The following is a 25,277-nucleotide window of genomic DNA, read 5'->3' as shown; positions in this document are numbered from 1 at the left end:
TGGAATTTTTGGGAACAATGTTTGTTCGACTTCTTTTCACTATTCTCCCACACACTCAATGTTGACAACGGGGCCATTGCCGAGCAGGCGGAGGGGCAAGAATCGAGATAAAGTGCCTATAAATTTAGGAAGGAGGATTTTTGAGTCACACATGTGAGTGAATTTGAAATGGACAAGATGAGTTGATATTTAGTTGTGCTATGGAAGAAACCTAAAGTTGCTCTCAAAGTGTAGGGAGCTTTTGAAAATTTGAATGACTCACGAGGGTACCTGGTTTTTGTGAAAGGTTTTACTTTCCCCTCATCTTCCCCCCCCCCAATGGACTGTGTAAGCATGATCGGCACGTGTGGGCTTTGAAGGGAACCCACAAACAAAGCTAAACCGAGAGACTAAAGACGAAGAAACAGAAAATCTTCTTATAGCTGACAAGAGGGAAAGGGGGCTAATGCATGACATAAGAGAGATTCGAATGATATCTTGGGCCGTGGGATGGGAAATCCAACGGCTGGGATGCCAACAATTCTGGCTAAAAGCATGAATAACAAACAACATTAATAATTAGAATAGAACAGACACAGCGAGAGAGAGAGAGAGAGAGAGAGAGAGAGAGAGAGAGAGAGAGAGAGAGTAGGTGGTAGTAGTAGTAGTACCGGGATAGTAGCAGTAAAACAGAGCAGGAAAGACCAGCTGTAGCAGTCTTCTCTTCACGGTAAGCCTTCTCCCCTGCTCCCCAGCTGCCTTCTCTGTGATTTCCTTTTTTGGGGCTTTTTTTTTTGGGTCCCCTGTTCTGCGCCCTTTTCTGCCTCTGCGTTTCTCGTGTGGCTTTGGATTCGCTGCTACTCTGTTTTTGCTTTAGGTCTACCATCCCGGAAGCTTGCACGGTAATCTCTCATAACGAAATTTTATCTCTGATACTGAACCCCGTTCTTTAGCCGGACACAGAGATAGGTAGAGCAGGACACTTGCTACCGACTCAATGTAGATAATCTGACCCCAAATTCTATCTCTCTGTGCTACATTTTGAGCAGCCGTGTCTGTGTATGCCGTATCAGCCTGTTAAAACAGTCAGTTTTGAGGCTTCTAGGGTTTTTTTTCATCAACTGCAGACCTTTTCTTGCACCACAGGGCGCCTTTATTGATTGAATACTTGTATCGATTCATTCCTAGCCAGTTCGCATACAAACTCCGCCTTTTTCTGATTGAGCACTTCTGTTATATTATGTATGAGCATATGCATACTTATTTGTGCAGTATGATATGCCTGTTCTGTTTCTGATAGCAAGCACACCTTCTCAGAAGTAGAAATAAAAAGAAGCTAAATATTCGATCAAATGCCTTGAATGTTAGGAGGCTTCTTGCTTTTGATGTTTTTCTTGCCAATGCATGTTTGCTGTGGTCTTCTCCTCTCAGCATGTCGTGATTATTTGTTCTGCCCATTTACCGTAGGTAGTGCAACATGGATGGTCCATACTCACGGACGAGAGGCAAACGCAGCTACTCTCATCATGATCGGGAGTACACTGACTACGATGACAGACACAAACGTCATATGCCAGATCGCCATAGGCCTTTGCCATCTCCCTTACCTGTCTCGGTACCTATCGACACTGTGTTTCGCATTGTATGTCCAGAAGCCAAGGCAGGAAGTGTTATCGGGAAGGGTGGCAGCATTGTGAAGAATTTGAGACATGAGACTGGTGCAAAGATTATGATTGCTGATGCAATACTGGGTTCAGATGATCGGGTAATCTTGATAGCAGACAGGGATTCTTCAAGAGATAGAGATGGAAACCGAGACAGGGGAAGGGATCGGCACAGGGATGAAGGAGATAATCACAGAGATCCAGAAAAAAGAGACAAGAATGAGTGGGACACTAATGGACGAGGAGAGTTTATATCTCCCTCTCAGGAAGCACTCATGAAAATTCATTCACGTATTGTTGAGGGTGGCCCTCTTGATGGGCCAGACATTAAGGAGGAAGACCCATCAGAAACTGTTACTACCCGTTTGTTGGTACCAAACAGTCAAGTTGGATGTCTGCTTGGAAAAGGTGGGAAAATCATACAACAGATGCGAGATGAAACTAAGGCCCACATTCGCATTGTGCCCAGAGATCAGCTTCCCCTTTGCTCTTTGCCAGATGACGAGATTGTGCAGGTAAACAGGTCTGTGTAGGAGAAGGAAGTCTACGTGTCTTGCAATGTATTTTGAGCCCTCCCTGCTGGCACTTATTGCACCAAAGAACCATTTCCATTTTTGCATTTGTGTAATCTGTTAGTATTGAGATGTCTCAGCTTTTTGTTTCAACATTACCAGGTCACAGGATTTTCAGAGATATTTGCATATGTATAGAATGCTTTTATGGCTTTTCTTGGTTATGTTAAATTGTATTTTATCTCAGGATTACTGGTGTGGTTTCCAGGAGGGTATTTTCCATTTATGGAACAGTTCTAAGAGCAGTATTGCAATAGATGTTATGCTGGTGTTCTTTCTCTGGTTTTTTGCCAGTTTGGTTTTTAACAGAGGATAGCTTTGTTGGTGTGGGTAATAAGAGCATCATGTGATACTTATACCAAATGTCCTGAAGTGTACTTCTAAACAGAAAGTTTTGTTGCTAGAGTGATTTCTTTCTGATCTGGGGGTTCCATTCTAGCAGATTGTTGGGAGCATAGATGCTGTGAAGAAAGCCCTTCATATTGTATCCACCAGACTTTATGAAAACCCTCCACGAACACATGGCCATGGTCATAACTCAAGCTCAGTTCATTCTCCTGGCCATCATACTTTCCCACCAGAAGAGTTGTTTACACCCAACAGGGTACCATTTGGTTCTCTTGGAAGCATTGAAGGACATTTTAGGGGTGTTTCGCCATCCAGGTCAGATTTTGAAGCAGGTGGAGCTGGTCGGTTTTTAAGAAGTGCAGCAACAGATACCAGTTGGCAAGCCCCTGCATTCAATGGTGCTGGTGGAGACTCAGGACGATCCCATGGTTTTGAAAGCAGAGTGACGGATGTGAGATGGCCAGGTCCACCCTTTATTACCACTGCAAGTGGAAAGTCAGGCACTTCTCATGGTTCTGTGAGTGCTCTAGCGGATGAGGCATGGCAAGCTCCAAATGCTAACAACGAGCTGGTTTTCCGCATCTTATGTCCTAATGATAAGATTGGAGGCCTCATTGGAAGAGGAGGTAGTATTATCCGTAGTTTGCAGGAAGATACCGGGGTTAAAATCAAAGTAATGGATCCAGTAGTAGGATCCGATGAGCGTGTTGTTGTCATTTCTTCTGTTGAGGTATGCCACTGAATTTACTAGTTCAAGATAGGCATCCAAATGTTTTTGTGGTGTTTTTAATTGGTTGATCATACAGTGATTAAATGAAAATTTTGACATGTGAGCTTTTTATTCTCAAGGAAATGTAAGGTTTGCAGCAGGTTAATAAACAGAATTTAAGAGGCATTTGATAGATTTGCAACTCAATAATAACTGAAATTTAAGGGAGAATATATCCCTCCATGTTTCAAGAGGGTTTATCAAAGGAGCTAGTAAACTTTTTGGGGATTTGTTATTCTTGGTTTGAATTTTTACTAGGTAGATAGGATAGAGCTGCACCATTTGTATAAGTAGGAATACAAGCATGCTTCTTCATTGAAATGGCACTTGGTATCTAGATCAGTTTTTCCAAATCCTCAATATTGAGGCCTCTACTCTTGGTGTTTGCTTTGAATACATGATTTTGTGCTATTATTTCTCACATCATCTTCTTGTTTTGAAAGCAATAGATATGTATACATTCCTTGTCTCATCTTCTGTTGGTAGTGAGGTTCCCGATAGAGATTTATAAAATAACAAGAAGCTAACATGGAAATTGAGGGCTCATGTCATTGAGTAGAATAAACAAGTTGTCATGATATCGGTGAGCTTTCAATTTACCACCCAACTTGGGTAGATGGTTTTGACCATTCTTGAGAGTTGCATGGCATTCGTAACAAGTTTGAGTTTGATTGTTAGCATAGATTTAGCTGCTGATTTTCAAACAACTCCAGTTGGATATGCAAAGTGTGCTCAGGAGCACACAATATTTGAAGGGTAACATGCTTTCCTAAAGACAAGGGCCAATTTTGTGGGGGCTGCTGAACAGGTGGCACACAAGCTAGAGACAGGCACACAAGCTAGAGACATGGCAGAATGGTAGATCCTTTTTGAAAGACCATGGGCAATCTTGCAAGAGGGTAGGCTAATGGTTGGCATACAAGCTAAAGATGCAGCACAATGGTGGCTAGATGGTTGAAGGCAACCATGTGAGTAGGCAGAGGTAGTGATTGTTGGGGTTGTAGGTAAAAAAGGAGTGTGCAGGTCATTCATACTTTATGGAGTGAAGGATTGTACCAGGATGCTAGTTTTTCACTCTCGTATCTCCAGTTATCCTCTTGTACAAATGCAATATTTGAGGGTGATAGTAGATCTTTGTGATTCGTGAGTTGTGCATTTAGGAGAGAGGCGTCTTGGAGTTGGCACAAGAGCCAATTCTCGATGATTGAGGTCATTCAAACCTTGTGGAGTGCAGTGTTTTATCACCATGCTGGTGTATTTCTTTTGTTTTCTTTGGTTCACCTCCTTGTAGATTCTATTATGATTGTTAGTGCAAAGTATGTAGGCACATGCAGCCATTGTTTGGAACATCCCCTTGGCTATTTACAAGAAGGATATGGTTTTCTTTGGGTTGTTTGTGATCCCTTGGCTATGTAGGCCTTTCCATATGGTGAATAGTAACTAGTTGACATAGTAGCAAGCCACACGTATGCTTGTGTAGCAGTCAACCCTATCTAGAAAAGGGTAGGCAAGAATAGAGATCTATTGGTGGATTAAGGGTCCATGCTAAAGTGTGAGAGAAAGGTAGGGCAAAAACCATAATCATGTTAGATATGCCCAATGCCCCGCCCTCATAGAGTGCCACCAATGATTTTGTTAGCTTGCCTATTTTAGGGTTTGTCAATCAGAGTCCGATGGAGACATTGGAGCTTTGACAATTTAGTGGGTGTTTCTAAGTTTGTGCACATCTTAATGTGCATTTCTTTTACCTGCCAATCAAATGTTAGTCATTGCTGCCTGCCAATGGTTCCCCCTTGCTCTAGGATGCTGCGATTTTGCCTAGACAGCCATGACAACTATTCTCACTTTGTTTATTGCTGCCGATTGCATTTATTGCAGGTTGGACAGCTTTTGGGGCTAGATGGATAGTAATCGGCCAGATTTGGGGCTTTTCAGCTATTTATAGCTGAAAACCCCACCACCACCACCACCACCAACAACAACGACGACGATGACGACGACGACGATGACAACAACAACAACAACAAAAATACTTGATAGATCGTTCTCTTCTGCAAGTCTTCGGAGCACACACGATCTCTTGCATTCTTCTCTATCTTTGGTGCTGTTGCCATAATCTTTCTCAACCTGATTTGGTGCCCTTATTGATGCCTCGAGCTATGTGTAGGGACTGATCAATCCACACTGTTGTATTCAACATTCATTTTGAGTTAGTGCAGATTTTTTGTTTCTTTTTCTACTGTTTCTCTCTTCCTTTCTCTTTGTGTTTTGTGTTCCTCTTCCATTGCGCACTCACATGGTATCATCGGCAAATGAGATGACATAGAGCTGTTTGGAGCTAAGGTGACTCCTCAAGATTGCAATCGCAGCCATACACATCAGTGTTTTGCTGAAATGCAGTTGTTTTCTTGTAGAAGATAGTCTCCATCAACAAACACAAGTGTTTCTTGGTGTAGGTGATAATGTAGCTCATCTCGGCAACACTTTGGATCAATGTTTTGTGAAAATGCAACAGTTTTTGGTGTAGATGACATTTGATCTTCTCTAGGCAAACCATCTACATTGACTTCCTTGTGAAATTATGATTGTTTTTCATTGTTTGAGGGGCTGTCTATTGTAAACACAAATTTATGGTATTTTGCAGGTTATAGAAAATGTCTTATCACCAGTTTGCAGGTTTTGGTGATTCGGAGGATGAGCATTCTCATTATTCCTTTGAAAGATGGTGAGCGCGATGATTTTCACCAAGGTTGACAAGAACAGAGGCCACCAAGTCTGTTTGTATGACAATTCTCTCCTTTCCCTTCCCTCTATGTTTCCTAGAAGATGCGTCACCTTGGTCTTTAAGATGCCTCCTCTGGCACCCTGAGTATATGTGCCCATCTTCTTTGCCTAAAGAGAATTGCATTCTAGTTATTCATTGTAATCGTGTAAGTTGGAGTGTATTCTTGACACTTTGATCTTTGGGAGTTTGTTTCCCATCTTGTACTCTGTCTCATGGAGAATCCGAGGGTTGCATCAACAATGGACCGTGTGGCCCTTTTGGGATTGCCTTCAACTCTCGAGCTAGATCCCTTCTTTTTATGAGCCTAGAGGATTTTGTCCTAGTGCATGTTTGTAGATTTAAGATTGACATGGAGGTGTGGAAGAAACTAGCATTTTTGTACCATTAGAAGATGTTTGCCCACTACATATCCCTTAAGAACCTTCGGATGCTTAGTGTTGATGATTTTCCTTCCATGAAGGACCAAATCAACTAATTGGAGGACACGAGAGATGAGCTTTCATCTATATCTTTTGTGGACATGGCCATGATTCTTTTGACTTAGTTGTATTCTATGCTAGTTTTTTGACTTTGAGACTCGAGATAGTCTTCTTTGGGAGAATCTTGCTTTGCTAGTCTTGGAGCATGACGAGTGGCTGAGAGATATAGGTGCCAGTGGATCCGGCGCCATGAAGGCTTTTACAATAGGTCCCGGGGAGAGGAGGAGGAGAAGCAACCCCAAGGCCAAGGAGCAGGAGGACAAAAAGTGATTCAAAGGACTCCAAGAAGAAGTCTAAGTTTCCCCATTGCGGCAAGGGCACTTATCCAAAGGAGATGTGCTGGCAGAAGTATCTCCATTTGAAGCCCAATGAGGGGTCCAAGGATTTGAAGGCTACATCTGCTACCATAGAGTCCATCTTTGTATACTTGTTCAAGGTGGAGGATATTACTCTTCTTTTTTCGAGGAGAAGCCTTGGCTCATGGATAGCAAGGTCTCTTTTCACATGACTTATTGCCAAGATTGGCATCAAGACATGAGATCTAGAGGGGGATCCGTCAACATTGGTGACAAGTCTTTCATCCTAGCGTACTCCTTATGTACTAGATTTGGGCTTTAACCTCTTATTTGTTTATGGTCCTACCAAGCTAGGCATTTGAGTCATTTTTGCCCAGGATGTAGTCAATGTGGAGGATGTATCTATTGGAGTTGCCCTTTGGATAGGTACACAAGAGGGTGTGTAAAGAAAAATACCCTAATATAGAAACATAAACAGAAACTATATGACAAAGCACAGACTGATAAAAAGAACATAGTTAGGGTTAGGGTTAGAGTAACTCAGAGACAATGAACACAGTGAATAAATGAAATGATATGACTACTAATAATACGATGCTCATGCAGCAAACACACTATGCAGTGAATAAATACCGAATCTCGAACTCCTATATCTCTAGGATTAGGGGAGGGATAATGAGCTGGAGAGTGTGTCGTACTCTAAACGGACCTCGAATTGCAGCAAGGCAGCCTCCGGATGTCGAACACCAGCAAGTGTAGCAATGAGAAGTTGGATTTGATGCAGATAGTAGTGAGTAGGAGAGAGAGACTAAAAACGTAGGCAGGACAGCTTGTAGGAGAGAGAAAGACTAAAAATAGAGCCTACAGGAGAGAGACTGAAAATGGAGCCTGTAGGAGAGAGAGATTGAAAACATAAGCAGGATAGCTTGTAGGAGAGAGAAAGACTAAAAATGGAGCATGTAGGAGAAAGACAAAACGCAGGCAGGACAACCTGCAGGAGAGAGAAAGACTGCAGAGAGAAAACTATCAGGGCAGCAGTTGGAGCTTGCAAATGCAACAGTTTGTTGGCGTGGTAGGCTGTACGACAGCAGAGCAGATGAACAATAGTCAGCCGCCAGGCAAAAATAGCAACAATCAGCGTTTGGAGGGCTGGAAACATGCGCTAGACTGTAGGGAACAGTGATGGACAGTAAGGGTTGAGATGTCCTCCATGACCGGGGTGTGGGCAGCAAGCTGGTAACACCTGAAACATGCAAAAACGAGATTGTAAGAGAGTAGAGGGCTGGTTGCCAATTTATAGAAAATTAGGGTTTTAGATCCTCTCCCACTTAACTTTCTCGATCCACTTCCTGTTTAGGGTTTTGGCTAAAATAAGCCTAAAATAAACATGTTTTGGGGCTGCTTAAGTGGCTAACTGCATTTCTTAGCACAACATCCCCTCTCAGGCCCAAAATAGGGCGAGAAAAAGTAGGCCAGCCTAAATTTTGATTTACCCAAGGTGTCCCACCCTAAAGTAGCAAGGGCATTGAACAAAAGATGCACGTCGGATGCCTAGTGACCTACCAAGACTACAGAGGCGATGGATATCTTACCAAGGGAGCCCAAGTGATCACCCCAGAGAGGTCAGGGCATTGGACCAAGGGTGCTCGTCGGTTGCCCAAGGGCCTACCAAGGCCTACAAAGGTGGATGGAATCAACAATGGACTTGTTTGTTTTGTTTTTTTTTTTTTGAAAAGTGTTTTGAAAATACATAAGTAATATAGGGGCAGCAGCCGATTAAGTGACAGATAGGAAAAGATAAAGAGAGTTTTAAACCCAAGCTATTCACAAAACTAGCAAGCCAATCCCTCGCATTGACGAGGATAAGTGCCTAAGGATGATAAAAGTGAGTGTATGTGCCAATCATGTGTTGAATATATGAGAGGCAAAAAAAAAACGGTGGGCTTAGCAAGACAAGCAAAGCAAAGCAAGCAAGCAAGCAAGGGTAGGGAAATTTCCTTTAGGAGAACTGCCATGTGTTATGCTACAAATATGGTGGATCCTAGAGTTGACTACTCCAAAAGACCGAAAAGGGATAAATGCGCACAGATGCATGTTGATATGAACAAAATGCCAATGCATAGGGTAAGGCAAAGGGAGATGCAAGATGTCATGCTCATGCAATATGCTATGGAACGGTCATCCTGACAGTGCGGATGAAGTTACAAATGCCCATAATACAATACAAAAGAATAAGTGAATGTAATGTCTAAAAAACTGTAAGCATCATCACTATTATGATCAAGAGTAGGAGCCACTCCCTCTCAAACTGGAAGGAAAAGCAAGAGGGAAGCATCCTCTCCTTGTCAAGCTGAAGAAGTAGGGGAGGGTGTACCCAAGCCGATCCTGGGTAGCATGTACTAAAAACCCGGCCAGTTGACCGCTTTGGTCAAGATATTTGCAAAATTATTTGATGAAGGCACAAACTCTAGGCGAATAGTGCCTAGCTCAACTTGCTCTCTGGAAAAGTGGAAGTGGACTCCCACATGGCGTGTCCGTGGTGTGATGATTGGATTGCCCGCAAGGGCAACGATACTCTGGTTGTCGCAGTAGACAACTGTGGGAGAGTCACATGGCAAATGAAGCGCCGCTAGTAAACTCCTCATATAGATGGCCTTGGTGGTGCCATCGAAGAGAGCCCAGTACTCAGCCTCGGCAGTGAAAGCTGCCACTGTCTCTTGCTTACGGTTGGACCAAGAAATGGGAGCTGTACCCAAGGTAAAGAGGTAGACGCTATGGAAATGCGGAGTGTCAGGATCTCCTTCCCAATCAGAATTAGCGTACCCTTGTAAACATAAACCATAACCATATGTCAAGCCATAGGAAAAAGTACACCGCAAATAACGCAACACACAAAGACGTGCAATCTGATGTGATATCTTAGGTGTTGTGAAATACTGACGGAGTATGCTAACTGAGTAAGCTAAATCTGGCCTAGTGTGAACTAACCAAAGAAGTTTTTCTACAACAGAATGATAGGTGTGTGTATCGAAGGGCTGTCCTAGGGTATCCTTCGACAAGTGGATAGTAGGATCAATAGGCGTGGCCATTGGTCGTGTCTGATCCGAAGTGTATTGTTCCACAAGTTGAAGTGCATACTTCTGCTGTGACACAAAATTACATCCTCCAGAATGACCTACCTCCATCCCCAAAAAATAAGACAACAAACCAAGGTTTGTCATTTCAAATGTAGCTTTAAGCTTAGCCTTAATTTCCGCTATGGCAGCAGAATTTGAACCTGTGATGAGTAAGTCATCAACATATAGCAGGATATAGCTAATCCCCTCTAGAGTAGATTGAACATATAAGTTCGGGTCATAAGGGGTAGAATGGTATCCATGAGTCTGTAAGAACTCATTCACTCTATGGAACCAAGACCACGGCGCTTGCGTCAGCCCATAAAGAGCTTTCTGCAAGGGGAATACCGTATCCCTAGGGTTCTTTGAGGGAAAGCCTGGTGGTTGCTCCACATAGACTTCCTCCTCTAAGTATTCGTTCAGGAAGGCACTGTTGACATCCATCTGATGTATCGGCTAGTCGTGGTGAGGGGCGAGCACGAGTAGCAACTGAAAGGAAGTCAACCGTGCAGTAGGGGCAAAGGTCTCTTCATAATCAATGCCGTGCTTTTGTCGAAACCCTTGAACTACAAGGCGAGCCTTGTACTTGTCTAAAGTCCCATTAGCTTTTAGCTTTGTCCGAAAAATCCACTTTGTTGCGATGACTTTCTTGTGGCTCTGACGATCCACCAATGTCCAAGTCTCATTTCGGTCAATACTCTTTAGCTCTCTTTCCATGGCCTCTCACCTTTGAGGGTGTTGAAGAGCCTCCTGCTAGGTATTCGGCTCAGAATGCGCTATGTAATCAGCTGTAAACAACAATGCAAATGATGCCTGAGGAGTAAGCCGGGCAGATCTTTTAGGTCTCTCTAGAGTGGAATCCGGTGGTAGGATTCTCGAATCCTGCATGGTCTGTTGGTACCAGAGAGGTAACGGGTCTCGCGAAGGGGGCTTGGGAGGTGAAGAAATTGCAGGAATGTCAGGAGCGAGAAGTAGGCCAGTAGGCACGATCTCTGATGATGTGGAAGAAGGATGCGGATCTGAATCTCGTGCAGAAGACTGCACAATATTCCTCTTGTCAAAGACGACATCTCGCATAACGATCACCTTGTTTGCCCGAGGATCAAACAAACGATAGGCTTTCGCTTCAGAGAAATATCCCACAAAAATAAGGAGATTAGCTTGGGGAGTAAGCTTTCCTATCTTGTCATCAGGCGTGTGTGTGTACGCACGACACTTGAAGACTCTAAAATGGGAAATAACAGGCCGAGAGCCAAAAAATGTCTCATACGGGGTCTTTTGAGGAAGAGCGGTAGTTGGGCACCGGTTAAGGATGTACATTGAAGTGTTAATAGCCTCAACCCAAAGGCGCTCAGGAAGCTCTGATGCGAACAGCATAGAGCGTGCCATTTCCATGACTGTGCGGCTCCTACGCTCTATGACTCCATTTTGAGAGGGGGAGTTGGTAGAGGTGAGCTAGCGAGAAATGCCATGCTTCTGTAGAAACTCGAAAAACTCGTGGGAGATAAACTAACCTCCGCTATCACTCCTCATGTACCCAACACGACGACTAGTTTGGTTATGAACCGGAAACACCCAAGTAGAAAAATATGTGAAAGCATCTGACTTATGCTTGAGGAAGTACACCCACATGTATCGAGAATGATCATCCACTATCAAAAAGAAGTATAGCGCGCTGTTCAAAGCAACAGTGGATGTCAGCCCACAAAGATCAACGTGAATCAGTCTAAGAGGATCCTTAGCTCTATATGTAGACTGCTGAGGAAATGGGGTACGGCATTGCTTCTCGAGTTGAGAGGCTTTACAGACATCTCGAGCTAGCTTCAGGCGTGGAAGGCCCTCAACCAGCTCACAACGTGATAACTCATAAAGTGAGTCATAACCAAGATGCCCTAAGCGAAAATGCCAAAGATGCTCATTGTGCGTAGGCTCCTGAGATGTGGCTAAGGCTTGGAAGCTATGAAACACGGAGCCTTCGGCGGTCGGCTCCGTCAGAAAGTGTCATGTGGTATAGGCCATTAGGTTGTGTCTCACTGCGAGCAATCACTAAACGAGTCAGAGAGTCAAGGACCTCGATTGTGATCGCTGTAAAGAAAATTGCTCGCCCCAACCGGCAAAGCTGCTGAATAGATAACAAGTTTACCCCAAGCTGAGGGACATGATATACATTGTCCAGTGAAGCTAGATCCGGACCCTTGTTAGTGGAAAAACTGACGCAACCTTGAGCTTGAATCTTGACCGAGGAGTTGTTTCTACACGGACCCGCCCGGCTGCAGGGGCTCGGATACAGAAAATGTCCTCTATAGGAGTCATGTGATGTGTCGCTCCATTGTCCACAATCCAAATTGAAGCTGAAGTGCTCGGCTGTGATGAGTGGGCCTCTGCAGTAACCACGTTGGGAGGCAACTCATAGATGTGGACGAGACTCGCATCTGATGTCTCTATGGAGACGATATGGGTCTCTGCAGACCAGTTAGACAAGCCCTCTGGAGTTGAGAACGTTGTCGACTGAGATGATTGTGCGGTGGCAGTGTGAGTTTGACCTTTAAACTGCTCCTTGCCATCACCCTGTCTCCCTTGCTGGGGGTTGCCCGATTGAGAGGCGGGAGGCTGAGACTTAGGTTTTGGTGTTGTGCCTTGTGCCTTTGATCGACACTTGTTGTCAAAATGGCCAGCCTTTTGACAATGTTGACAATACTTATTCTTTTTAGGTACATTCTGCCACCTAGGTTTGAGTTGTGATTGGGAGCTTCCTTGAGAATCCCTAAATTGATTTAGCTTTTGAGTTTAATTTTGATTTTGAGTGGAGGTTTGGTTTGGTTTGCCCCTCCTTTGTTGCTCTTTTTAAGAATGAGCAAGAAGAGCCCCCTATGAAGAGGAATTCATATGAAATTGATCGAATAACCGTGCGTAGAATGTAGGCATGGAAGGCTTTGAAACTATTCCTTTCACAAAATTGAAGTATTTCTTGGGGAGTTTATTTAGGAACAATGTGACTTGATCGTCAGACGACTTGGGAGTCCTCGTAGTGGAGAATTGAGCGAGGAGACGCCAATACGTAGCCAACTTGACTTTCAAGTCATCCCGGTCAGTGATTTTGAAAAGTTGAAGCTCATGGTCAAGATTAATACGACGAGTCCTATCTCGAGCCGCATAGTGGTCAGTCAAGTGTGCCCATCGCTGTGACGCTAATTCAAAATGTTGAAGCTGAGAATGAAACTCTGGCAATAAGCCTTGCATCAGCTTGACAATAGCGGAGGCATTCCTAGCCTTCCATGTCTCAGCGAATCAATGACATGTCTCAGCAAATTCGACCAAGTAGTAAAGTTTGACCTGTTAAAACGAGTATTGTCATTAAATGCATTCTTGGCAGAAGATGAGCTAGAACCATGAGGTGTCAGGTGGGTGGAGTAAGATGATGGTGGGAAAGATGGAGGTGAGAGTGTCTGATAAGAGTAAGGAGGGGGAAGAGGTGGGTAGGTAGAAGTAGGCAGTGAGTGTTCAATGAGCGCCGATTGATGCGGAGGTACTGAAACATAAATATTTTCATAAGGTGCCGATGTAGGTGGAGGCATTGGGACACAGTAGCCTTGTCCAAAGTAAGGCTGGGACACAACATTATGACCAGAAGGTCCACTAGGCAATGCCATGGAGGCAAACTATGGAGGCAACTGATCCACACTCGGGAGAGACTGAGTGGGATACCCAGGTTGCAATGATCCTGAAAGTGTGTATGAGGTAGGTGGAACACCACTCGGCTGAGGGAAGGATGAGGTCTTAAAGGATGTGTCTATGTTTTCATACCCCCCAGAGTGATGTGCGGTGCGACATGAGGTGTCTGAAATGGAAATGTAAATGGTGTAAATGGAAGTGGTGAAGCATCGGAAGAATGTGGTGGGATGGGTGGGTTTTGAAAGTGAGGTGTATGAGGTGGAGATTCTTTTTGTTTATTTTTATCATTTAAAGACTAAAAATGAAATCGTAAAGATAATGATAAACCATGTAATGAAGTGAAAGAAACACCAAATTCATTCTGATTATGTGAAGTAGACAGAAAAGAACGAAGGACAGAAGAAGAGTTACCTGGCTTTTTCTTATAATCCCTGTGACGTGTGTCATACAAGAATTGGTGCTCTAGAGGACCTTTTCCGTAGTCAACAGACTGGACTCTTTCTTCCACATGATCTCTACCAGTGTATTGCAAAATAGAAGAGGTAAAAGAAAGCACAAAAGACGAATCAAAAGTACCTTGCACCGGAGAGGACGGAAGAGTTTGAAAAAATGGAACATACCCCAGATCTTACTCTCCAAGAGGGGTCCCCTCCCTGATGGAGGTCTTGACGGCCTTGCAACATCATCAGACTTACGCGCAACATCTGAAGAGCGAAATCCATGCATACCTTCATTCAGAAGCTTTTCTTGCAGGGCAATCCTTCGGTCGAGCTCCTTAATCTTCTTTTGTTGATAGGCTATGATCAATTTATATTCCTCTGAGGTCAGCTTACCTATCTTTTCTTCCATGTACTCGTATGTTTCTCCCACCATGTTGGAACTTTCTAGAGCAAGATGATCGGCCCACTCCCGCTCGGTTCTCGGCATAGGTTGATTTGGAGATTGAATCAGTGTTGATGTGTTTGAAGTCATTTGAACCTACTGTTGTTCTTGCTTCTTGCGAAGAGCTTTCAGATCGAAGCCTTAGGTTTCTCAGAGAGTACCAGGCTTTGATACCATGTAAAGAAAAATAACCTAACACAGAAACATAAATAGAAACTATACGACAAAGCACAGACTGATAAAAAGAACATAGTTAGGTTAGGGTTAGAGTAACTCAGAGACAATGAACACAGTGAATAAATGAAATGATATGACTACTAATAATACGATGCTCATGCAACAAACACACTATGCAGTGAATGAATATTGAACCTCGAACTCTTGTATCTCTAGGATCAGGGCAAGGGTAATGAGCTGGAGAGTGTGTCGTACTCTGAACGGATCCCGAATCGCAGCAAGGCAGCCTCCGGATGCAAACACCAGCAAACGCAGCAGTGAGAAGTTGGATCTGATGTCTAGCAATGAGCAGAGAGAAAGACTAAAAACGAAGCCTGCAGGAGAGAGAAAGACTGAAAACGCAGGTAGGACAGCTTGCAGGAGAGAGAAAGACTAAAAATGCAGGTAGGACAGCCTGCAAGAGAGAAAAAGACTGCAACGACTGCAAACAGGAGAGAGAAAACTGTCAGGCTAGAGCCTCCAAATGCAGCAGTTTGTTGGCATGGCAGGCTGTACGACAGAATGCAGATGAATAGCAATCAGTCGCCAGGCAAAAACAGCAGCAATCAGCGTGTGGAGGGCTGGAAGCAGGTGCCAAACTGTAGGGAACAGTGATGGATAGCAAGGGCTGAGATGTCCTCCGTGACCGGGGTGTGGGCAGCAAGCTGGTAACACTTGAAACCTACAAAAACGAGATTGTAAAAGAGTGGAGGGCTGGCTGCCAATTTATAGAAAATCAGAGTTTTAGATCCTCTCCCACTTAATTTTCTCAATCTGCTCCCCGTTTTAGGGTTTTGGCTAAAATAAGCCTAAAATAAGCATGTTTTGGGGTTGTTTAAGTGGCTAAGTGCATTTCTTAGCACAATAGGGTGGACACTCTCAACCATTGTTGTGCGATCTTCACACAAGCTTGGGTTACTTTGGTATGCTTACTATAGGCATTTGAACCTTGATGCTATTCGATGGGCTTCTTGGACTAAGATGACAAAGTGGCTTCCAAATTTCCCCCTTGTTCACACTATGCCCTACTCGCTTGAGGGGCAAGCGGCATATGCAGTTTCATCCATAGGTTGCTATTCGAAGGGCTTTGACATCGCTCGAGTTGGTTCTCATCGACCTTTGTGGACCTATGGGTATGACCTCCCTTGGGGAAGGCCAAGTATATCATGTTGATTGTTGATGACTTTGGCTATTATGTGTGGCCCTACTTCTTGGAGTACAAGAGCAAGGTGTGCTCTCACTTTTGTGAGTGGAAGATGTTTGTGGAAACACAAACCTTTTTCAAAGTTCGTGGTGTACGAGCAGAGCATGGCGGTAAGTTTTGTTTGAACATATTTTCTCAGGCTTGCAAGGACCATGGTATTTGGGTGGAGTATTTTTATTTGAACACACCACTTGAGAATGGTGTGGTGGGGGCGCCAATCGAACCATGCTTGAAACCGCTTGATCGATGTTAGACCATAGAAGTCTTCCCCATTCCCTTTGGGGTGAGGCGCGTCACTAGTGCGGGACATGTCCAAAATAGGTTTCCTACTTTGACATTGAAGGATACGACTCCCTTTGAGGCTTTCTTTGGAAAGAAGCCTTTTGTATCCCACTTTTGCATCTTTGGGTGCGAGGCATGTGTGCATGTGGACAAGAAGAAAAGAGAGCAAACTTGACCCAAAGTTGAAGCTTATCTTTGTGGGCTGCAATAAGGCCATGAAGGGATATTGGCTCTATGACCCAAAGTCTCAAAAGATCAAGGTGAGCAAGGATGTGATCTTCGGTGTGGCTGTGGCCTTTGAAGATTTGAGTTGATGGGTCTTTTGTTGCAGGTGGTTCTTGGTCATTGATTGATCTCCCAATTCCCACAAAAAAAAAAAAAAAAAAAAAAAAAAAAAAACTAGGCCCTCCCCTTTCTTCTAGGTTATCTATTAGCACCAACCCTCCTTTGTTTGTGACTCCTCCCCCTCCTTTCTCTTCTCCCCTTTGACCCTTGATGGCTCCTTCATCTACTACCTCGTCATTCAGTGTTTCTACCCATTTCCCATCTCCTTAGGTTTCTTATGGGGAGGGGGTTTTTAGTCGTTAGAGGAGGAGCCTTCTTCATTGGATGAGGAAGATTTACCTTTCCTTTGTGAGGTGGAGTTTCTTCCACAAACATGTGCATTACAGGTATCGAAGGTCTCTCGGTCTCCTTCATAGCAGGTTGAGTGTATCGCCATCCCTACGTGGTATCAACATCTCATGCAAGATTCAAGGATTATTGAGCTTCCTAAGACACCTTTGGCCCCACGTAGATTAGCTAGGATTTAGGCCTAGTAGGATAGTTCACTCTATGTGAACTATGCCTATATGTCAAATTCTTTAGGACCATATATTGCATAGGACGTTTGGTGCACTACTATGTAGGTTGAGCTCAATTCTATTGAGCGAAACTAGACTTGGGAGTTGGTTTCTTGTCTGAAGTAGCAAAAGGTGATTGGTGTCAAATGATCTATAAGAAGTATCTTGTTGATGGATCCTTGGACAAGCGTAAGGCAGGGCTCATTGCTAAGGGATTTTCTTAGCGGGTCGGCTTGGATTACTTTGAGACCTTTGTGCCTACAGCTCAAATGTCCACTATTTGATTTATCTTGGCTATAGCCGCTCACCATCATCCGCCGATTTATCAGATGGACTCAAAGTTGGCCTTTTTGAATGGTGTCTTGAAGGAGGAGATTTATGTCTCACAACCTCTTGGTTTTCTTGTGCAAGGGAAGAAGGATCATGTTTATAGGTTGCGGAAGGCCCTTTATGGCCTAAAGCAAGCTCCTCGTGCTTGGTACCAGTGGATTGATTGCCTCTTCTTACAAAGTGGCTTCCATCGTTTGGATCATGATCTCAACCTTTATTATAAGGTTGAGAGTGACGTGTGTTGGTCATTTTGTATGTTGATGACCTTATTCTCACAGGAAGTGACTCATAGGAGGTTGATTAAACTCTGAAAATCTTGCGATTGGAGTTTGACATAATGGATCTTGGGATTGTCCATTTCTTTCTTTGTTTGGAGATTTATCAGATGGCATATGGCATTTTTTATTCCCCAACACAGGTACATCTCTAAGTTACTTTTGGAGTTTGGCATGGCCATGTGCTGGTCTATTTCTTTCCCCTTGGACCTTCAGTACAAGTTATTGGCATTAAGTGATTCCCTTCTAGATGCTCTTTGGTATAGGTTCTTTGTTGGCTCATTGATCTAGCTTATTCACACTTGGTTGGATATTTCCTTTGTGGTGGCTTGCTATATTCTTTCATGAAGATTCCTACTTAGGATCACTCGCTATTTGCTTTGCATGTTCTATTTACGAGGGACTCCATCCTACGGGATCATGTATGGAGAGGGGGCACTCTTTTTGGATGGAGTGACTTTGATTGGGTAGATGATGTGGATTTGAGACGGTTCACTACATGTTTGGCTTTCTTCCTTGGATTGGGAACTATCGTGTAGAGCAATAAGAAATAGCCTATTGTGGCATATTCTTTTATAGAGACAGAGTATTGTGTTCTTTGTTTTGTGAGAGTGTGCAACGGAAAGGAAACATGAACATAGAGACAAAGGAAGAGAGAGAGACTACAAGAAAAGAAGAAAGAAATCTACACCAATTAAGGAGGAAATGCTGAATATAGGACTAATCAGTCCTTGCACACAGCCTACAATGTTAGTGAGAGACTATATCAGGCTGATGATGATCGCAACATCTGAGATGGAGAAAGATGATAGAGTTGGAGTGTGCACTTGCTAAGGAAGAAGGGAGATGATTTTCCAAGTGAATAGGAGAGACTATAAAGAGCTAAATATCCCCAAATCTACCTGACTTGCAATTTGGGTCCTAAAAATGGTTCGACCAGCATTTAACGTTGGAAAAGTGTCAGATGTGCATGAAATAATCCCAACAAATGTGGACAATGTTCGGTAGGTGAAGGCAAACTGATTAAGATTGTCCCCCTCTAAAAAGGGATGGGGGGATATGAGGGAACCATCGGAGGAGGGGGTGGGGCATTGGAAGGAACTTATGGGATAGATGGCCCACAAGCGAAAATGGGTGTAGCAAGAGACAATTGCCTCGGATGACCCTACATAAGAGAAGGGGAATGGAGCCTGTAAAGCCCGCTCTCCTGCCAACTTGTTAATGCTGGAAAAATGTCAGATGTGCATGGGAAAATCTCGGCAAATGTGGACAATGTCCGATAGGTGAAGGCAGATTGGTGAATGTAGAAACTTCTCGAGAATGCATACAAAAGGCCGACGAAAGGAGGAAATGCATAGTAATGCACTTAGATGGTCACTCTAGAGTAAGATACTTTCTCCATCAAAAGAAGTGAGAGACATGTGAGAGCTCCTAAAGGCCTCGTTTGACTTTGATTGAGGCTCATAGGTAGGAGATGACAAGGAATGACAATCACGATTGCTAACATGTTCGACGGCTATCGAGGTAGTGCGGCTCTATTGTAAGTTGGTAGAGATTGGCTTTCCCTAGACCCGACCCACTCATCTACGCATAGACAACCGGAGTGCCCTAGCTCTGGCTAAGAACCCTTTGTTTCATGCTTGCACGAAGCACATTGAGGTTCGATATTTTTATGTTCAAGAGTTGATCATGGTTTCAAGTTAGTAGAAGGCCTACAATCCCATGCAGGACAACGCAGGGGATCTCTTCATGAAGCCTTTGTGCAAGGCTCCCATGCTTCATCACATGAGATTGTTGGGTCTTCAAACACTCTCAAGATTTGGGAGGGGGTGTTAGCTTGTCTATTTTAGGGTTTGTCAGTTTGTTCTCTCTTGGTTGTGAGCTCTTGTCAGAGTTTGATGGAGACATTGGAGCTGTGATAGTTCAGTGTGTGTTTCTCAGTTTGTGCACATCTTAGTTTGTGCAATTCTTTTGTTTGCCAATCGAATGTTAGTCATTGCTGCCTTCCAATGGTCCCCCCTTGCTCTAGGATGTTGTGATTTTTCCCAAACAGCCATGTCAACAATTTTTGCTTTATTTATTACCATCGATTGCATTTATTGCAGATTGGACAGCTTTTGGGGCCAGATGGACAGCAATTGGCCTGATTTGAGGCTTTTGAGCTTTTTTAAGCTGCCTCCCAACACTTGACAAATCATTCTCTTTTGCAGGTTTTTGGAGCACTCATTGTCTTTGGCATTTTTCATTGTCTTTGTTGTTGCTGCCATCATCATTCTCAGCCTGATTTGGTGTCATTGTTGACATCTTGGGCTGCGTGTAGGGATTGATAAGTCCACATTGTTGTATTCAGCAGTCATCTTTAGTCAGTTTAATTTTTTTTTCTTCCTTTTCTTGTTGTCTTGCATTTTTAATTTATGTGAATTTTATGCTTGCTGTAATTAGTGTTAAATCATGTTATTTACCACCCTATTGAAGAAGGAAGGTTGGTTTCAGGGGGTCTCAAGGGGGACCAATGTGATGGGGGTCCGAGAGTTGCAGACGATAAAGTGAATATTCCCTAGCCGGTTAGGGAAGATTTATAATGTGGTCAGACAAGTTGACCAAACTATCTTCTTGGGCTATAAAGGAAGACCCCTCCCAAGCCATCATCAATCTATCTTTCACTCAATTTGAGTTTTCTAGCTAGGCTTAAGCTCTTTGTCTATCATCTGTTTCGATTGCCATCTAATCTAAGCTTCACAGTGGAAGCACACAGGTGAATAGAGCCATCTTTGTATTAGTTTGTTTGGAATTAAAGAAGTTACCATTCTTCTTATATTTGTGGTGTATTCTCTACTCCTTGTTTATTTTTAATTTGTTATGCCATGTAATTTTTACAAGTCATAGGGAATGGTTATTTTTGGGTGCTTCGTTTCAATTCCCATTCACCATCCATATTCCATGTGACCATATGGTCTAAAAAATGCAATTCATGGTTGTCTCTTGTAAAGGAATACTTGAACAAAGATATAGAACTCCAAGCGCATGACAAACATAGTAAAGCAATAAAACTTAGATGAATGAATGAATGTTTGAATATGGACCAAACACACTATGCAGCAGTAATGAATGTTGAACCTCAAACTCTTGTTTGTCAAGGGCTAAGGCCAAGATAATGAGTTGGAGAGTGTGTCGTACTTTGACAGATCCCAAAACATAGCAAGGCAGCCTCCAAAGGTGTTTGACAGCAGCAAATGTAGTGGGGTGAAGCTGAATTGGTGTCAGATCGGTAGTGATGGAGAAGAAAACCAACATGGCAGGTTGGTGATGACTCCTGGCAGTTGAATGCAGCTCTAGATGATGTAGTGATGATTGGCAGTAGTCGGGAGATCAAATAAAGGCGACAGCTGTAGTGCTGAAAATGCAGGCTGTATAGTGCCATACAAATTGTAAACGCAAGATTTCTAGGCTCGTAGTCAATAAGTGACATCTGCAATTTATGAAGACAATGTGCATTAGGTTGGAGATCAATGAAATGATGGCTAGAAATAGTTGAAAACAGCAATGGAAGGTTGGGCGGTAGGTGCCTAATGATAAAGGATGATGATGGACAGCTTCGTTTGAGATGTCCTCCTTGAATGGGTTGTGGACAACAAAGCTACAACACTTGCAAACTGCAAAAATGAGATTGGGCTGAATGGAGGGCAGAGGGTCTTTGAGACACAAGGGTTCAAGGCACAATTTTCATTCTTGCACGGTTGGTTTGTTGCATGAGCATTGCATATTCAATATTCAATCATTCATTCAGATTCCACTGTGTTCATTGTCTTTGAGTTACCCTAACTTGGGATGTGATGATGACATGCGTAGGCAACAATAGACAGATGTTGATGATGAGAGCAAGGCAGCTTGTTCAACTCAAAAAGCATCTACAATATAAAACTAGTAGCAGTATATATTCTGCAAGTTGGTGGACGTCCTACTTCACGAGCAGCAGCATGGCATGTGGAGGTGGCAGTTGGCTTGGTTTGAGTGGGCAATAGCTTGATGGCAATCTCAAAGTGTAGTGATTTTTTTGTTAGTGCACTGACAGCAAAATCATTGGAATGAGTATGTGATGTAGGGGTATTAGCTTACTAGAAACCTTTTGCTTCTATAATCACCTCTTCTCACATATATATTCTAATATGGGATTGGGTCTCCATGGTTACTTACATTCACTACTTGCACTTTAGAAGGAGAAACGAAAGGGCTAACAAAATTTGAATTGTACATACCTTTCATTGGATTTGACAGATATGATAACATTGGGCAACCTAGAGTTCTTGAATCATTGTGTTGCTCTTTCAATTGGGGGTTTGGGATCTACATCATCATGTAATTTCAGCCAACGTGTATCTCCCTCTGTGTTGGAGACTCGGTCATGAGGATCATATGTCAAAGGTGATGGGGGAGGATTGTGAGGTGGACCATGAGCATTAGGACTTAACCCTTGTCTAATTCTCTCAAATCTTTGCCTCAAGGTTATTGCATATTCATCTTCCGTAAGAAAACACATTTACCTTGGTGGAAAACCTTCCCTTGGATAGAGATCTACCTCCTTTGTCTTGTGCGGAGATTGAGAGTATAAATTCCTTAAGAGCCAATGGAATCAGCTATGAGGGAGATTGCTTTGGTTGTGTGAGACATCTTAAAAGGTGTTATTGTAGGCTTTACAATTCCAAGCTTTCAAGATACAACATGATACTTTTTACAAGAGCATTGACTTTGATAACATATACAAAATGGTATGACGAACACCAAGAAATATAAGATGTGGGACAACACGATGAGTATGATTGTAGAATTCTTAATTTGAATGAGTAAACCCATGAGAGTGTGCAATGGAAGAGGAAACATGAATATGGAAAGAGAAGGAAAGAGAACGATTGCAATGAAAGAAGAGAATGGAAGAAGAAAATCCACATTGAAAAATAAAGGAAAGCTGAATACAATGAGGATTGATGAGTCTCTACACTTGGTCCAAGGTAATTGTGAGGGCATTGGATCAGGCTGATGACAGATAATAGCATCGGAAGACGGAGGAATGACTTAGATGCCAGAGTGTGTCGGAATTTGAAATCAAGAATGACCAGCCAACTAGGTGGGGCAGCTATAAATAGCAAGTAATTCCCAAAATTGACATGTTGCATATAACTAAGGCCTAAAATGTTGGCCGATCCACATTAAATAATGCAAGAAACGTAGTCGCCAATGAAAATGTTGATCATCGTATCTTGTGCCTTGTGAACGTAGTCAAAACCATTGGAAAAGAAATACATTGTGTTGGAAAATAACCAATCAGTGCTTATACATCTAAATAGACCGAAAAAGAAATGCATGCTCTAGAAAGAATTGCTTTTCTATAAAAAAACATGACAGACTCCTAATGTCCCCATTTAACTCAAACCGAGCCTCATAGGCAAGAGATGACAAAGTATGTGTATGAGGACAAGTATTTTTGAAACCTCACTTAACATGTGGATTAATTTTTAATCACATGATTAAGTAAATGTTGCACATGTGAGGTGCAACTGGGGTTAAAGTAAATTTATGAGCATGGGACCCAAAGAAATCATAGGATGGCAAAGGCAAAAGTTGCTATAAGTTATGTTGCACAGGTACTCGGTGGTATTTGGTGCCAGTTGTTGGCCTAGGTCATTGATTTGGCCATAAGTGTTAGTTGGTGACTCTAGAGAAGTGGAGTTTAATGGTACCTAATACCAATTTGATGGTCAAAGATGACGGAGAGACACTCTGAAATGGAAGTTGCCTAGCAATTTAATTATTTTCCAGTCAAATTATTTTTCAAGGCATCAAAATAATTATTAGATTAAATTTTAGTATTTAAAGATTGAAAATTAATACTTAATTATGAATAATGCTAGAAAAACCATTTGTAAAGGTTGCCACTTGTCAAAAATACCAATGCAAGACTGAAAAACGCCTTTAGAGGTTGGAGAGAGGCATTTTTAGTGTATTCAATGTTGGGAATAAAGAGCCATCGTGTCTTTTATATGTGCACGGGTTTGAACACACCCTTAGCACATTTGGCCTTCCATATATATATATATATATATATATATATATATATATATATATATATATATATCTAAAACCTAAAAGAGGTACATTAATCTTTTGTACCCAAGAACGTCATGCTTACTCTACTTTGCACTCTCTCTCTCTACTGTGTGTGTGTGTGTTATTCTCATGTTCACTCTCAGCTCCGAGTCAGGCTCAAGCATTGCATGTCTCGATCCTTGCGCTTTGTCATAACAAACTGGTATCAAAGCTGCGGCTAAGGTGTTTGTGCTTCTCGCGGAGTTTGTGTAGGTCAGCTCGTTATTGTTCTTTCACTGGACAGACGGACGATATCTCGTGCAGTCACACACAGGTCAAAAACGTCGTTTTAGTCAGTCGCAGGCCAATTGGCCACGTCAGATTGCACAATACTTGCTGTTGGAGAGTAGGCGACAGACAAGTTGGAGGCGGGCAACAATCGGAGACAGACAAGTCACAGGCAGGCAGCAGTCGGCAGGTCGCGGGCTGCAGGCTACATGTTGCGGGTGCGACCTCATTGCAGTTGACTAGACCGATGACCAGTGTCTAGTGTGGGAGCGACGAAGTGGGCAGGCAGAGGTGGATCAGGTACGCGCTTGACGACGGGACTTTAGGCGCCGACAGGCATGACAGCCGTCACACAATGAGTTAGGGTCAACGGACCCCCTCCCCCTCATTAAAAAAAAAAACAGTTTTTTCTTAAAATCCCTTCTGCCCCTTTGCCGGCGTTCATTCATGTAAGCACAATTTAGGATTTTGGGCAGATTTGTGCTAGAAATTTGGGGATTTGTCCAAATTTGATGCGAGCAAGACACAATAGTGATATTTGTCTCAGAAATTGCAGGAATTCATGACATTTTTCCTTCGACATTTGGGGCTTTTCATGTACATGCAAGAATTGGGCTGAAATTTATTCAATTTCTTGACATTGATGCACATTGGACCCCATGCAATTTGGGGCTTTTACTGTTTGGGTGAAACTTGTGCGCCATTTGGTCATTTTATGTACATGTGGGTCATTTTATGTACATTTGGTCATTTTATGTACATTTGGGTTTAATTCCATGCTATCTGGACATCTAGCACTTGAAAAATTTGGGGGTTTTGCTGAAATTGCTCTAATTTGGCAAAATTGGCCTATTCTATACATGTTAGAGAGAGTGCAGATGTATAGTTGATGCTTTGAGCACAACAATTTTGGGGCTTTTGACCGCGAGTGTCAAATTTTGTGCCTGTGGGTGCATACACAACAGAAATTGCAGCTAAAATTTGGGACTTCTCATGTAATGTGATGTATTTGTCCTTGGAACAGCTGTAATCAGTTGTGGAGTGCTGTAGCGCAAGGTTTAGTGCTTCTGAAAATTTATTTTCAGGTCTGAAATTTTTGCTTTTACGTGGTCATTTATTGCCGGTTGGTATTGCTTGTAGCTTGGTCACTTGTGTGATAGTTTGGGCCTACATTTGCTGAATTTTTTGGTCACATTT

The 25,277-nt window shown here is 42.9% G+C and overlaps 1 protein-coding gene across 2 annotated transcripts in view; it reads left to right on the top strand.

Annotated features, from left to right (window-relative positions):
* The first annotated feature begins 454 nt into the window (after positions 1 to 454).
* The window catches only part of RCF3 (RNA-binding KH domain-containing protein), a 47,036-nt gene continuing 22,213 nt past the window's right edge, over positions 455 to 25,277 (top strand). The window contains exons 1-3 of one of the 2 annotated variants that reach the window (XM_087666026.1): positions 455 to 709; positions 1,447 to 2,158; positions 2,658 to 3,293. In XM_087666026.1, the coding sequence (XP_087522152.1) occupies positions 1,457 to 2,158; positions 2,658 to 3,293 (1,338 nt within the window). In that variant the 5' untranslated portion in view covers positions 455 to 709; positions 1,447 to 1,456. Of the gene's footprint in view, positions 710 to 788; positions 882 to 1,446; positions 2,159 to 2,657; positions 3,294 to 25,277 lie in introns of those variants that run through there. The other variant, XM_087666027.1, reaches the window with a different exon arrangement.

This window comes from Lygodium microphyllum, chromosome 24 (genome assembly GCF_053477565.2).
Source record: "Lygodium microphyllum isolate KBCC chromosome 24, Lygodium_microphyllum_v1.1.10, whole genome shotgun sequence".
In the NCBI taxonomy this organism is placed as follows: Eukaryota; Viridiplantae; Streptophyta; class Polypodiopsida; order Schizaeales; family Lygodiaceae; genus Lygodium; species Lygodium microphyllum.
The sequence above is the reverse complement of the archived record's forward strand: the minus strand, read 5'-3'. Positions and strand labels throughout refer to the sequence as shown.